The sequence below is a fragment of the Eubalaena glacialis genome, chromosome 2 (genome assembly GCF_028564815.1).
Source record: "Eubalaena glacialis isolate mEubGla1 chromosome 2, mEubGla1.1.hap2.+ XY, whole genome shotgun sequence".
In the NCBI taxonomy this organism is placed as follows: domain Eukaryota; kingdom Metazoa; phylum Chordata; class Mammalia; order Artiodactyla; family Balaenidae; genus Eubalaena; species Eubalaena glacialis.
This window is the reverse complement of record NC_083717.1, coordinates 167,104,107-167,120,022: the sequence shown is the minus strand read 5'-3', so window position 1 is coordinate 167,120,022 and position 15,916 is coordinate 167,104,107. Positions and strand designations below refer to the sequence as shown.

Here is a 15,916-nt window from a genome sequence, read left to right as displayed (position 1 = left end):
AGATAAGCTTCCTTTGTTTGAGATTCTAAGTTTTCCTTTCCTTAACCAATAGCTCTCATTCTTAACGACAGAAGTTCAGCCTTGAAGAGTGCTCAAACTGATAATTCTAACTCTGCCTTTGAGGTACTTCAGAACAACTCTAGTTATTTTAAATAGTTTTACATTCCAAATGCAATTAACTTTAATTAGCTTTATTTTATATGATATGTCACCTCGGAAGGGAGGCATTTTGATAAAGTGAACCCTAGGAGATCAACAAACCTGAGAATGATTAAGGATCCTCAATCTGTACTCCAAATATACCAAGTATTCTGTTAGAGATTTGGGGACTGGGAATGGGGACTTTGGAATTAGATCTTGTTTAACTAGTAGCTATGACTCACACAAGGAGAAGTTCAGAGGTGAAAGCTGGATCAGAAGACCCAAAACTGTTTTGAGCAAAGTACATAAAGGGCAATTAAGGAAGCCTTCAATCTTAGAGGATGGATACGGCATTCTTCATTAATACCAGGAGAAAATACAGCCTATGCAGGAGACATTTTTCCATGTAACCTCATTCTAGGTTTTCTGCATCATTTGTACCCAACCTACCATGGTATACAAATCCAGAACAAACAGTGCTGAGCACTTATAAGTTTTTTGTCTTGCTAAGGACATGTTAAGAAATACAGGCAGTAACTTGCCATAACTCACCACTGACCTGCTTTATGACTTTCAACAAGTCATTGAGCCTTTCTGTCTTAATTTGCCCACCTGCTCTAAGTTCTTATGGAGATAACATGGCCTAACCTGTGAAGGATGTTTTAAAAACCATAATGGTCTAGTTAAGTGTTTTTGAATTAAGTTGATTTATTTCCTTAAAATGTGGTTGAATGTGCAAGCCACTGGCCATATTGTTGTCACAGGTGGCCTGATTTTTAAAGGCTGTGAACACCCCAATACCAGGGACTTTGTAACTTTTTTATAACTTTATAACTTTAATTCAGAAATTGAAGCTTCTGTTTATTAATCAAAAAGAAGAAAGAGGGAATTCGCTGGCAGTCCAGTGGTTAGGACTCCACACACTTCCACTGCAGGGGGCACCAGTTTGATCCCTGGTCAGGGAACTAAGATCCTGCAAGCCACACAGTACGGCCAAAAAAAAAAAAAAAAAGAAGAAGAAGAAAGAGAGGGAAAGAGAGAGGAAGTGTTAGTATGATCTAAAGACAAAATTGTCAAAATGGAAAGAAAAAAATTAGATTCAACATTAGGAGCAGGGTGGCAGAGAGAGCCTTTGAGTATGTGAGATCCACCCTACAATTAAAAGCAGAGCATGGGAAAATATATTTTAAATCCCAGTGTCCTTTTGCAACCAGATACCCTTCAGAAAAGGTGCTAAGAGCCTATGTCACCCTGGTGTCGCTTGTTGTGCTGGTTATTAGGAATAGAGAAGGAGCAGCTTAGGGAAAGGGGTGGGATTTCTGTATGGGTGTTTCTTCTTTTACAGGTGTAAACAAAGAGGCCAGTTGGTCTAACCTTGCGTGTCTTTGTCCTATAAGCCACTGCAGGTGTGTTAGCAGCACTGCTTCTGTAACAAAAGACTCACTACATCTTGGAAGAGAATGGCCATTTCCCAGGGGGCAGCCTTTTTCATGCTGGTAGTGTCCTGTGTTTGCAGCACTGTCTTCCACAGAGACCAGCAGACTTGGTTTGAGGGTGTCTTCCTGTCTTCCATGTGCCCCATCAATGTCAGTGCCAGCACCTTGTATGGAATTATGTTTGATGCAGGGAGCACTGGAACTCGAATTCATGTTTACACCTTTGTGCAGAAATTACCAGGTACGTGCAACTGGTACCCTCACCAGAGTCGACAAATCCATACTTTAGCAACTCCTCCCAGAAATAAATGTGCTGAGAGTGTGTGATGTCAGTTACAGAATCTTACAGCGACTGAATGTCTTTCTTCAGAGAACACTTTGGACTATAACTGAACACATATGGTTTAATTCAGTGTGAAATTAAGAGAGATCTGGACTGCCTGTAGCCTGAAACCCATGTGTCCAAGAAGTACAGCTGTAATGTGTCTTTCCTTTTCTCTAAAGGTGACTATTACTCCAGGGACCAGAATATTGAGAGTGGTCTTGAGAGAAAGATCACTACCATCCTTGGAAAGGGGATGAGGGGACCCTGAAGATTAACGTTTTCTGAATATTCAGTGTTCTATCCTCAAGTTACACACAGAGTCTAGGGAAAGGAGTAAAAGCTAGGTGCCCACCAGAGAAATGGCAGAGGGACCCTCAGTGATTACTTTTCATCCTCTATCCCCCTACCCAGTACTCCTGCAAGCCATTCCTCACAGGTGGGATGACTTGGAATAGTGGGGGGAAGTAGCAGGTTAATATGATACAGAGCCCAGAATCAGAAACAGCCTAACTTTTTTTTTTTTTTAATTTTTGGTTGCCTTGGGTCTTTGTTGCTGTGCGCGGGCTTTCTCTAGTTGCAGCGAGCTGGGGCTACTCTTCGTTGCGGTGCGTGGGCTTCTCATTGCGGTGGCTTCTTTTGTTGCAGAGCACAGGCTGTAGGTGCGCGGGCTTCAGTAGTTGTGGAGCACGGGCTCAGTAGTTGTGGCTCACGGGCTCTACAGCGCAGGTTCAGTAGTTGTGGCGCACGGGCTTAGTTGCTCCTTGGCATGTGGGATCTTCCTGGACCAGGGCTCAAATCCGCGTCCCCTGCATTGTCATGTGGGTTCTTAACCACTGCGCCACCAGGGAAGTCCAGAAACAGCCTAACTTTTGATAATCAGCCATCTCTCTTCTGTTTTGCTCCGTGGACAACATAGGACAGCTTCCGATTCTGGAAGGGGAAATTTTTGATTCTGTGAATCCAGGACTTTCTGCTTTTGTAGATCAACCTAAGCAGGTGAGTTTTTTACAATTAGATGTTTCGATTCTCAAATGTCTTGATAACTTTACCACACCACTGCTGTTAAATATCTCATGCTGTTCACTACTGATATTGAGGTCATGTGTGAGATCAGTTTTCTGTCCTAGCTAATCTCCTGGATAACAGTAATTGTACACCCCAGGCTCACCAGGGCTTAGGTAGAAGGAGGTGTGAAAATAGATTGTGGCCATGCAGGGATAACACTGTCTTTCAAGAACTACCAAATGCAAAATAGATAGCTAGTGGGAAGCAGCCACATAGCACAGGGAGATCAGCTCGGTGCTTTGTGACCACCTAGAGGCGGGGGATAGGGAGGGTGGGAGGGAGACACAAGAGGGAGGAGATATGGGGATATATGTATATGTATAGCTGATTCACTTTGTTATAAAGCAGAAACTAACACCATTGTAAAGCAATTATACTCCAATAAAGATGTTAAAAAAAAAAAAAGAAAAAGAAACTGCGCTCTTTGTATTTACTGCTTAAGATTTTGATTTGAAGCCATCAACTGCATCAATTAATGTAGATGCAGAAAATGGTTGTGAAGTTCTATAAGGTAGGAGGTATACACACGGCAATTAAAGGAATATAGATCCAGTGAACTCCATTTCAGAGTGCCCTTATACAGCACAGAACCATGCTTATATTCTAGAAATTGGGCAAAACCGACGACAACAAAAATTTTCAGTAATAGAAGATGAATGTAGAGTTCTGTCATAACTGTATTTCACATTTGAGCTCTCACAACATACAACACCCCATGTCAGAGGCCACAATGATATAGAATAGAATAAGGCAGAATGTTGAACTTTGGTAGCATATATAAAGGTGTTGTTCAGTGTCACAAGTGTAATCATTAACCAAAGGAACACCTGATGTTAAAAATGGCTTGAACTTGAAGAACCAAGAGGATGTTTATTTTCTCAGCTTGCTGTTATGAAATGGCAAATGTGCTAGAAAATTAGGAGCTGTTGAAAGCAACCACATTATTAGAAACTGATTTGACATTTGGAGAGTAAAATTGTGTTGTGGTTGCTAATAATTGTAATGATTAAGAGGCAGTGTGTTGTCAGAACAGATGTTTACTCAGAGAAACAATGGCTTTAAAATAATGGTTTTTAACATATCATAATTTGAACATCTGCTGTGTGCCATGCAGGTAGGTGCTGGTAATGCAAAAATGGAACCTGATGTGTTCTGTCCTTGTAGAAGTCATAAAAGGGGTAGCATAATAACAGCTGCAGCTAGCATTTTTGTGGCAGCTCCACGCAGTCTGCCTCATCTAACGCATACAACAGTTTTGTATGATGGTATCTCCATCTCACAGCTGAGGAGACCAAGCCCCAGGAGCGCCAAGTGACCTGTGTTAGGCCACAGGGCTAGCGATCAAGTCTTCTAACTCCAAGCCTTATTTCCTTCACCATACCAACTCTCTGGCCTGAAGCTAATTTTTTAAAATATGTTGTTATTAGTGAATGAATATGAAATTCTTTAATATCAGATACCATTTTTCTTTTCTTTCCTTTTTTTTTTTTTTGGCTGCGCCATGCTGCTTGTGAGATCTCAGTTCCCCAACCGGGGATTGAAACTGGGCCACAGCAGTGAGAGCACCGAACCCTAACCCCTGGACCACCAGGGGACTCCCCCGTGAAGCTAATTTTTATTTGAGATAAAATAACAATTAAAATGACCACACTGTAAAAGAATCATTTTTATTATAACTTAATCAAAATGAAATGGCGTCTCCTTCTTCAAAGAAGCCCACTTCTCTAGGTTTCTGCTCTATGGAGCAGAGAAGGGTTGGAGCCCTCTGCCACCTCACTCCTGGTACTCTCCCAGAGCATGCTGAGGGAATAGACAAGCTCCACTAAATGAACTGTTCACTGGATACATGAATCATCTCTTTTGCAGGGTGCTGAGACTGTTCAAAAACTCTTAGAGGTGGCCAAAGACTCAATCCCTCGAAGTCACTGGAAGAGAACGCCAGTGGTCCTGAGGGCAACAGCGGGACTGCGCTTACTGCCAGAAAAGAAAGCCCAGGCTCTGCTCTTTGAGGTAGTTTTTGTTTTTTACAAGAAACCAATAATTTCTTGCCTAGTTCCTTCTCTAGTTTCTTAGGGAAAAGGAGTGAGTTCTGCTAAAATTTTATCTAGGGAAAATGAAGAGTGTAGTTTTCTAAGCATTATAGGACACAGTCAAAATGTGGAAATCTATTCTATTGCCTTAGGAGATCCAGATTTTCTTTCTTTTTTTGCTAGGTAAAAGAGATCTTCAAGAAGTCACCTTTCCTGGTACCAGATGACAGTGTTAGCATCATGGATGGATCCTATGAAGGTGAGAGAGGTATTGATGTATGTTCTAGGGGGAGAGGGCCAGGGTTAATAAAAGATCTGATTAAAGGAACTGGGAACAGGGATGGGGGTGCTGAAGAAAAAGGAACTAAGTAAGGAGAATAAATAAGGAGAACAAATAAGCGAGGAGGAAGGGGATAGCAGGAAATGGAAAGATGGGGAGAGGGCCAGGGTTAATAAAAGATCTGATTAAAGGAACTGGGAACAGGGATGGGGGTGCTGAAGAAAAAGGAACTAAGTAAGGAGAATAAATAAGGAGAACAAATAAGCGAGGAGGAAGGGGATAGCAGGAAATGGAAAGATGGGGAGAGGGAAATGTATGCTTTAGACATGAAATTTAGAGAGAAAAAGAGCAAAGATGGGGCTAGGGAACAGGGGTAAAAAATGCTCTGGATATAATCTTTGTCTTTCTCTCCTTTTTTAGGCATATTAGCTTGGGTTACTGTGAATTTTCTGACAGGTAATATATTCTCAAGTTTATCTAAGACCTTAACTGGGTTTCACACATGGTCAGGGAGCAAAAATACCTTTTTTTTCTTTGTATTGTTCTTTCTTTTGTTTAATAAAAAGGAGGGTGGGGAGGAAAGACAGGAAGTTAGTGTCTATTATCTGCCTTCAAGGCCTCAGCTGCAGCAAGAGTCCTTCTAGGTTAGCATTTGCGGGCAGCCTTTGGGGCTGGGGAGCAGTGGAGTATTTACAGAATTCCTCCAATATATGACAAGAGCAGGAGAGAAATTGCAGACAGAGGAGTGTTGGGCTGTCCAGGAAACAGAAGATGTTCAGAGCTGGCTCTCATTCACAGGTCAGCTGCATGACCACAGCCAGGAGACTGTGGGGACTCTGGACCTGGGGGGTGCCTCCACCCAAATCACGTTCCTGCCGCAGTTTGAGGTGAGTCAGATACATATGAAGGTATGGTTACCAGCCCACTTGGCAGGCATATCGTGGTGCTGAGAAAGTGGTGCCCCATTTCAGACAGCAGCCCCACCACGAACAGGCTGAGTCGAGTCAATTAATGACTGACCGAACTTCCCCTCACTGTTCAGAGTCTCTTTGATTCCTCAAGCCTTGTGAGATTAGTTGTTTAATCTTCTCCTTCATCTCTTATTTTTTTGGGGGGAGGGATAGGGATGGTGGTGATAACATCTTCAGGTAATTGGGGATCCTGAATAGTCTTTTTGCTTTTTCTGTTTTGCAGAAAACCCTGGAACAAACCCCTAGAGGCTACCTCACTTCCTTTGAGATGTTTAACAGCACTTATAAGCTCTATACACATAGGTGAAGAGGGGGACATGGAGGAATAATAATATTTCACATTGTATGATTCTCCTAACTTTTCAAAACATTTTCACATCTATTATTGCATCTGACAAGCCTTACAAAGTCTTTGCCAGTCCCTGAAGGCCTGTTAACTGAAACCTAAGCTACTTACCAAAGCCCAAGGGACCCAAGAGGTTTCTCCATTCTTGTCCTCAAAAACATATAATAGTAATAAAGTGAAAAGTAATGTAAGATTTTAAAAAATAATATAAAAGAATAAAAGATAAGTAATATAAGAGTAAAAGTAATATGAGTCAAGTTTTCACCAGAGAGAGGATACTCAGAGAAGGTTCAGCCAAAGCTCTGTGTCAGCTCCTTTTAAGCTGACCTTCAGATGTTCAAAATCCAGCCTAGAATTTGATCACAGTTGGGCTGGGAGCTAAGATAATGAGATCTCTTCCGGGGATGGTTCCCAGGGTGGGACCCTAGGAAGTGTCACTGTCTCTGGCCTTTAAAGCGTAGCTGTGGGAAGTTCTTCCTGCATGGCCTTGATCTGAACTGTGCAAGAATTACTGCTGGTTGTCCACACGAGGTGAATAGAGCACAGAGAACAAGGTTTTCTTCCCTCCAGAGTGAGACAGAGAAACCATGTTACTTTTGGAAGAGGGAGCTTTAGGCTAGAGAATTCAGGATCACATGAAATTAGTCAATCCTGTATTTTACAGTTACTTGGGATTTGGATTGAAAGCTGCAAGACTGACAACTCTGGGAGCCCTGGAGACAGAAGGTTCGTCTGGGTGTGCTGGTTGGGGTATGGTGAGAGTGACACCAGTACTCAGCTTGCCTTTTCCGTACCTTGGCAGTGATTCTATGGCAGAAAGGGTTATGCTGAAGTAAGAGGCCTATGTTGTATAATAGACATCATAATGGCAAATTCCTTTTCTACTTTATGAGGTCAGATGTTTTGGTATATATTATTAGCCATTTCCGGCATGAAGTCTCTTGGTATAGGGGGGAACGGTCTGTGGCCAGGAGGCTGAAGTGTCTGCAGAAATTCAAGACTCAAGGCAGGAGCTTGCTCAAGCCCTTAGCTTTACGTGGGAGGTGCAGGTAGCAGCAGTCCACTTACAAGGTGGAATAACTGAACAACTCCATTCCTTTCTTCATAGGCAGTAGAGGGGTAAAGAGCTCAGCTTTTGGGGTCAGGCAGAACTAGGGTCAGTCCCAGTCTTGTAATTTGCGGCCAGTTAGCTAAACTTTTTGTGCCCGTTTCCTCACCTTAAAAGAGATTTTGCATTTATTTTAATTTTTATGGTGTGTGGTTCACAGTAAGCTATTATTGTGATGAGTATATAGCATTTCAGAGTTTACATTCTCAAGTGTATTTTATTTAAGCCTCACAACAATCAATGAGAAAAGTAGAACAGCATTTTTTCCCTGGTTTAGAAAGGAGGGAACTTATTCCATTGTAGGTTTTAGATTTGAGATGTGATGAAAGCCATCAACCCCTCTGCCAAATGGACATAAGCATGAAAGTTTGCCTGTAGTATCAGGGGGTTCACCAACCCCACAAAGCCCATCTATGAACCCTGAGTTAAGAATTCCCATCGTAGGATGCAGTCGTGGAACTAATTTCATATGATTTTAAGGCCCAGCCACCTTGATAATTCCTTTCAACCTTACTGACTTCTTGCTTTCCTTCCTCTCTTTCTCTCTCACACCCTTCCCTCTTACTTTGTGGTCTGGTTTCTTTCAGGAGTTGATGGACACACTTTCCGAAGTGCCTGTCTACCAAGATGGTTGGAAGCAGAGTGGATCTTTGGGGGTGTGAAATACCAGTATGGTGGCAACCAAGAAGGCAGGTGATATTTTTTCACTGGTTGAAATTACTTTTACAGTAGAAGTCTAGAAAAGTCCCATGGGAAACTTCTTCCAGAGCTAGGAGAAGCTTGACTTTTGCAGGAACTAATTCCAAATAGATGCTGGTGTGCCTCCAAGGAGTAGTGTGAAGTGACAGTGAACAAGGCAGCTGTCACTCTGTGTTCAGCTCTTTCCCTGCCCAAGTGTTGTGGATCCTCAAAAACAGGGTAGAAACCTCTTCTTACCCTGGGTCTAATGTATTGAGGGTCTCTGCCCTCAGCAGGGTGAAACTGTTTCAGATCCAATTAATGTTTAGCTATTTCAGTTATAGAATTGAGACAATAAGAAGAATAATTGATCTTAGGTATTATAAAAGGCATAGACCTTAAACTGGAGGAAAAAACTTGATTTTTCCCATGAAGGAAGCAGGTGAGCCTCTGCATACTTCTCATAAATGCCATGAAACATAATGCTAGGGGGCAGCTCGAGGTCAGCTGTGGCTTTTTTGGTGAACACAGGTTAGGGAGGGGACCTGCCGTGGAGAAGCAGGTACTGGTTCTCCAGAGGGATGAGGCTGCAGAAGTTTGTTCATCTTTGTCTGTAAGCCCTTTGTCCTGAGCCTCAGCTCGCCTTGATCATCCTGCTGTTCCACTGGCTTCAGCAGCTTGCCTCTCACTTTCTCACCTTGCCCCTGTGCACCGTTTGCCCCATCAGGGGAGGTGGGCTTTGAGCCCTGCTATGCTGAAGTGCTGAGGGTGGTCCAAGGAAAACTTCATCAGCCAGATGAGGTCCAGAGAAGCTCCTTCTACGCTTTCTCTTACTATTATGACCGAGCTGTTGACACAGACATGATTGGTAAGTTCACTCCAGGTGTCAGTGCAGGGGGGAAACTGGGCAGGGCTGTGGTGGGGAAGGGAAAGGGACAAAAGGAGTATTTGCAATGCCTTGTTGAGGTGGTCACCGTACTTTTCTCCCAAGTCACCCAAGTGGAAGAGTGAATATGATTTTGAATCTTTTGGGGCTAGAAGATGGCCTAAACAAATATACATGAAGTCTTTTTTTTCTTTAAGTATTTTTATGGAGGTATAATTGACATAAAATAAAATGCACATATTTGAAGTGTACAATTTGGTAAGTTTTGACATATGTATACACCCATGAAACCATCACCAGATTCAAGTCAATGAACATATTCACCCCAAAAAGTTTCCTCTTTCCCCTTTATACCATTTTTCCTTATAATAGTAACACATTTTGTTTAGCTGTGAGAATGTATATATGTGATCTGTCATGGCCTGAGATATGAATTAATTTCTTATTTTCTGACCTGTTTAATGGCCCCTTTTTAATGGGCCTATTTTTTGGCTGTAGTTAAATATACATAGCATAAAATAGATCATAAATAAATAAAATAAACTGTATAGATTATATTGTAGGGAAATGTCATGTTTGCTTATCCCATTCTTTAATGTTGGAAATTTTATTTTTAGTTTTTCATTATTATAAATAGGATAATTTCCTAGGATAAATTTCCTTATGTTTCCTGGAAGCCTTTTTGACATCAACTACTGTTCTGTTTCGTTTCAGATTATGAAAAGGGGGGTGTTTTAAAAGTTGAAGATTTTGAAAGGAAAGCAAGGGAAGGTAAGTGTCAGTGGAAACCATTGAAGGTGAGCCTGTGAGGCTGTGCCTGCCAACTCCAGTGACCTTAAAGTGACCTAATGTGCTTCGGCCAGCAGAAAGCCTCTCAGAAGGTTGGTTTCCTGTCTTTACCAGGAGTTAAAAGCATTAAGTGTCAAAGAAAAATATAAGAATACAAGAGACTTTGGAGAAACGGTGAAAACATTTTCTTCTTTCCACATTTATTTCTTCCTTTTTTTTTTAAAAAAATTGAGGGGCTTCCCTGGTGGCGCAGTGGTTGAGAATCTGCCTGCCAATGCAGGGGACACGGGTTCGAGCCCTGGTCTGGGAAGATCCCACATGCCGCGGAGCAACTAAGCCCGTGTGCCACAACTACTGAGCCTGCGCGTCTGGAGCCTGTGCTCCGCAACAAGAGAGGCCGTGACAGTGAGAGGCCCGCGCACCGTGATGAAGAGTGGCCCCCGCTTGCCACAACTAGAGAAAGCCCTCGCACAGAAACGAAGACCCAACACAGCCAATAAATAAATAAATAAATAAGTAAAATTCTTAAAAAAAAAAAAAAATTGAAAAAGTTTTATCAGTGGTAATGAAACACTGAGCGCCAGAATATATGGAAAATAGCCACAGAGGCTTCCTTGAAAGAGTTCATCAAAAATGTAAATGGGGCTTCCCTGGTGGTGCAGTGGTTAAGAATCCGCCTGCCAATGCAGGGCACACAGGTTCGAGCCCTAGTCCAGGAAGATCCCGCATACCGTGGAGCAACTAAGCCTGTGCACCACAACTACTTAGCCTGCGCTCTAGAGCCCGCAAGCCACAACTACTGAGCCCATGTGCCACAGCTACTGAAGCCCGTGCACCTAGAGCCCGTGCTCTGCAACAAGAGAGGCCACCGCAATGAGAAGCCCACGCACTGCAACGAAAAGTAGCCCCCGCTCACCGCAACTATGGAAAGCCCGTGCACAGCCACGAAGAACCAACGCAGCCAAAAATAAATAAATTAAAAAAAAAAAAAAAGCAAATAATTGCTCTTATCCAGTGGCCCTGAAGTAGGGCTAACTGGTATTTCCCTGTCTTAATATATAAGGGACTTAGTTGAATTAAGCCCCAACAATAAGTCACAGAATATATGTCATAGCAAATAAACTAAGACCCATGTACCTTTGAGTAGATTAGATGTCACATCAGAAATGTGCAGGTTCTTGAGCTGGGGTCTTACAGAGGCTGTCAGTGCACAGTTCTAGCCTCCAAGACTCCCAGGCATCTGGGAGAAGGAGAATGGAGGATTTTGCTTTGCTTATTCTCAGTCTGTATTTAGAGAAAATCATACACCTCTCAGTTGGCTGCAAACTTGAATTCACTTTTCTCTTTCTATCACCTCCAGTATGTGATAACCTGGAAAACTTCACCTCAGGCAGTCCTTTCCTGTGCATGGATCTCAGTTACATCACAGCCTTGTTGAAGGATGGCTTTGGCTTTGCAGGCAGTACCATCTTACAGGTAGGAGAGAGGACACCGGCATCACATAACAGTCCTCTTATTTGGGAGTTAGAAAGAAAGTTAAAAACTTGTTTAGGGGACTTCGCTGGTGGCGCAGTGGTTAAGACTCCATGTTCCCAGTGCAGGGGGCCTAGGTTCGATCCCTGGTCAGGGAACTAGATCCCACATGCATGCCGCAAGTAAGAGTTCGCATGCCGCAACTAAGGAGCTGCAACTAAGGAGCCCGCCTGCCACAACTAAGACCCGGCACAACCAAATAAATAAATAAATATTTTTAAAAACTTGTTTAGTGATCAGAGTGGCTGTAGGTGGAGTTTTAAGGTAATTTTATTCAGGCTATGGACAAGGCACTGTGCAAGGCACCATGAATGTGGGAAATTACCTTGATACAATGGCAGCTTCTAAGTACCGTTGACCCTTGAATAACAGGTTTGAACTGGGTCCACTTATACATGGATTCTTTTCGATAGTAAACACTACAGTACTACACAATCTGTGTTTGGTTGAATCCATGGGTATGGAGGGCCAGCTGTAAAGTTATATGTGGATTTTTGACTGCACGGGGGTCGGCACCTATAACCCCCATGTTGTTCAACGGTCAACTGTATATTACTAGGCAAGCTATCCCAGAGGTCACAGAGCTGACAGGCTTGCAGCCCAGGTTAAGATGCCCAAGTTACATGGTTTATTAAATCAACTTCAAAATTCAGGGTGAGGGACTTCCATGGCAGTCCACTGGTTAAGAATCTGCACTTCCACTGCAGGGGGCATGGGTTTGATCCCTGGTCGGGGAACTAAGATCCCACATGCTGCGTGGGGTGGCCAAAAACAACAACAACAAAAAAACCCACAAAAGTCAGGGTGAAAAGCAAGGGGTCCAGTGGGATAGGTGAACACACAGGATAGGGTACATACAAGTTGGAGGTGCTGTACTTCCTGAATCCTGGGTTCACATGTCCTGCCTCTCTCTGCCGATGATAGTGTGGTTACAGGTACTGTAGCTGAAGTTTGATCAAGGGGGCACAAGGACAGAAGGTGCCTGGGGCCATCACACAAACTTGCTCTGTTTGGAGGGGCACAGAGGCAAGTGCACTGGCCAGTAGCATTAGCTCACTCATTAGCCCATTAGATGGTTTGATGGTTCTGTTTGGCAGAGGATATGAGGGACCTCTGCCAAAGAGCATCACCAGTGAGTGGCTTATTTAAGACCTCGTGAGTATTGAATGCCTTGTGTAGTATGTCGTATGTATTTTGTGTGTGCCTCATATATTTAGTGCCTCTTGAGTCTTGGGTCCCTCTCTGTCTTCCTGACTTTATCTGTAGTAACTTATTTATTCCAAACACATCTTATGAGTTTCGTCCATCCCATATATAATATTTTTTTATCTTCCATACCATAGTTGAATAATTGCACATTATAGTTACAAAGATGATTAAGATATAATCTTTGTCCTCAAATAGCATAGTCTATTAGAGGAGATGTGACAGAAATATAGCTGTGGCACAGGGCAACTTTGAACTTTCGGGGTCAAGGAAGTAGAGATTGTACTTTGTTTATGAAGCTCCCTCCTTCTCTTGTGTCACTTCCCCTTCCTGTTTCCTCATTTCCAGATGAGTTTATATTGCCCCATTTCTTGTGTTATACAGATTTCATAAATTCATTTGTACAAAGGTATTTGGATTTAATGTGTTGTTGTACCTGCTGAGAATATTGGCATTTAAAGAGTTACTTGCCAGTAGAGTCAGTATAGCGTAGTGTTTAAAGCATGTGCTCTGTTTTCCATCAGATCTGGGTTCAAGCTCTGATTCTGCAAGCTTACTAGCTCTGTGACCTTAGATGATTTACTTCCCCTCTAACTTTTAGGTTCCTCACTCAAAACACAGGGATCCTTAGAGTACCTGTTTCTCAGGGCTGTTATAAAAATGGAGATAAAGCACAGTGCCTGGCACATAGGAAGTTATTAATATTGGTTTAATTGTTAGTATAGGTATTTCACACCAGTTGGAGATAGATTTGTGGATAAGAGAGGTCATCCTGAGCCCTCAATACATACTAAGTTAACAACTGCCTCTACTTAAGCATCAACAATAACCAAATCATTTAAGGACAATTTTCTGCCATTTCCATTTCTGCATCCTTTTAGTCTTTATTTCAATGGCAGCAGAATTTGTATCAGGGGTGAACAGTCCTCTGCCCCAGAGATCACTTCACTTTGGCATCTATATCCCTAGACTGTTGGTCCTAAGGACAGAGGAAGAACATTTTGGGGGGGTGGGGGCACTCCCAGTTTGACTCAGGGGTCACAGACTAAATCTCAAGATAGTGATTCACATGCCATTCTTCTCAGTTTTTGGCACAGTGACTATAGACTAAATTTCATCAGGTTAACACAGAAGTATTGTGTCATAAGAAGTTAGTACTAGAAGGAAAGACTAAAACCAGTTTGCTGATTTATAAACCTGGGTATGGGTATGGTGGTGGCATCTTTATTCAACAATAGCTTATGGAGAATTCCAGTAAAACTGATAAAAATGAAGCTATCTGGTTGAATCAGAGGTCGGGGGCCTGGAACTCCTTCACTGTTTTGCCTCCCTTTCTCCTTTGAAGCACTGTCAAGGAACCCCTAGGATTCTGAAGAAAACAATTTGATATATTGACTAATCTAATCCACTTGTTATGTAGTTGACAAAATCGAGTCTAAACTTTTGCCCAAGGTCACTGAAGTAATTGAGGTACAACCTGGCCTAGAATGCCTCAAATGCCTTGGTTTGTTATTAACTAGTGCTTAAGAAGATGCACTTGCTTACAAAGTATGAATTGAGAAGCTTAGTATGTTTTTCCTACCCCTGAATCTATTGCTAACTCCTGTTATGTTTAGTTTAAGATTAGGGAGAGAGTTCAGAAGCCTGTCTGTCTAAAAGGTCCTCTCTAGAAGTCCTGGGTTGAGACCACTTCCTGGGCCCAAAAATTCAAGGATCAGATTGGCAGGTGTAGGGGCAATGGGCAATGGCAGGATGGGAACCTACAGAGAGGGTTGGGAGAAGCCTCCAGAGACTGGCTACTCCCAATTCTGCCTTTGTTTGGCCGTGTGGATGATCTTTGCAGATATTCTCTGCTTGTTGTGCTTGCTAGAGTTGAAAATTGAATGAAAATATTAAGACTTTTTTTTCTCCTTCCCAACAGCTCACAAAGAAAGTGAACAACATAGAGACAGGCTGGGCCTTGGGGGCCACCTTTCACCTGCTGCAGTCTCTGGGCATCTCCCACTGAGGCCAAGCCGTTCCTCTGAGGCCTGCATTTGTCAACAACCTTGTTAAAGGGAGAACGAGAGAGGAGAGGACTCAGTTGTATTCTGAGCTAGTCTGGGGACAGCCTAGACTGAAGCCCAGCAGCTGATTTCATCTGGAGGAAGGGGCTTTTGTAGACAGGTCTTACCCTTGAGTCTAGAGATTTGGATTTAATTAATTTTACACCTCAAATGTGAACTATTTCCTAACCACTCTTCGTGCACAGCTGGTACCAGAGTCTAAATCTTTGAGGTTCCTTGTGTGTCACAGAGAGCCAAAAGGAATAGCTTTGGAATTTAACCTTGGGGAACCCAGGGATGGAACCCTGGGAACCAAAGAAGAATCTCATTTCGACCCTTTCAGTGCATTCCTTTGAACATTTTAATTTTCCTCTTACATGTTAAACTCAGCTGACTGATTGCAATCCCATGACCTATCAACACCAGTATTTTCTTTTCCCTGCACACTGCCCTGTCCCACCTTTATCTCCACTCACCTACCCTAAAAAAAAAGAAAGAAAAAAATGCCTGGTTTTACTTTCCATGTGTAATTCAAAGAGGAAAAAAAAAAAAAAGCCATATCTGGGGAATTCCCTGGAGGTCCGGTGGTCAGGACTACGAGATGTCACTGCCAAGGGCATGGGTTCGATCCCTGGTCGGAGAACTAAGATCCTGGAAGCCGTGCACGTGGTGTGGCCAAAAAAAAAAGGTACCATATCTGAAGTTATGTGATCGGCTTTGTGTCAGCACCAATCAGCCAGCTGAGAGCCATTCTAAATCTCAGAAGGATGGAGAGCAACTCACAACTGGGCAGAAGGGAGGCCATCCAGTTTCTAGGGACATGTTTTGGGAGGGTGTGGCTGCCTTCTACAGACTACCTTCTTTTAATCAACTTTTTATCAGTAAACCCTGGGGTAATGAACATATCCAACCTTACAGGAATGTGTGTGTGTGTTTTCAGTGCTAGTACCTCTTTTCTCAGGCTAATGTGTTTATAGTAATTTGTCATCCTAAACTTGTTTTCTTTGTATTTCTAAGAAGTACATCTATACCCTAGCTTTTGGTCTGCGGTGAGAGGCCTGTGGCTGTGCTTTTCAA

At 42.7% G+C, this 15,916-nt stretch overlaps 1 protein-coding gene across 6 annotated transcripts in view; it reads left to right on the top strand.

Moving 5' to 3' along the window:
- Window positions 1-15,355, top strand: part of ENTPD5 (ectonucleoside triphosphate diphosphohydrolase 5 (inactive)) — a 33,875-nt gene extending 18,520 nt beyond the window's left edge. For 5 of the 6 annotated variants that reach the window (XM_061181033.1, XM_061181031.1, XM_061181032.1 and 2 more), the window contains 13 exons: window positions 1,539-1,818; window positions 2,819-2,898; window positions 4,834-4,977; window positions 5,181-5,256; window positions 5,698-5,733; window positions 6,076-6,164; window positions 6,472-6,551; window positions 7,259-7,320; window positions 8,290-8,391; window positions 9,108-9,248; window positions 9,981-10,037; window positions 11,416-11,531; window positions 14,716-15,355. In XM_061181033.1, the coding sequence (XP_061037016.1) occupies window positions 1,602-1,818; window positions 2,819-2,898; window positions 4,834-4,977; window positions 5,181-5,256; window positions 5,698-5,733; window positions 6,076-6,164; window positions 6,472-6,551; window positions 7,259-7,320; window positions 8,290-8,391; window positions 9,108-9,248; window positions 9,981-10,037; window positions 11,416-11,531; window positions 14,716-14,802 (1,287 nt within the window). In that variant the 5' untranslated portion in view covers window positions 1,539-1,601 and the 3' untranslated portion in view covers window positions 14,803-15,355. The remainder of the gene's footprint in view (window positions 1-1,538; window positions 1,819-2,818; window positions 2,899-4,833; window positions 4,978-5,180; window positions 5,257-5,697; window positions 5,734-6,075; window positions 6,165-6,471; window positions 6,552-7,258; window positions 7,321-8,289; window positions 8,392-9,107; window positions 9,249-9,980; window positions 10,038-11,415; window positions 11,532-14,715) is intronic. The other variant, XM_061181037.1, reaches the window with a different exon arrangement.
- The last annotated feature ends 561 nt before the right edge of the window (window positions 15,356-15,916 follow it).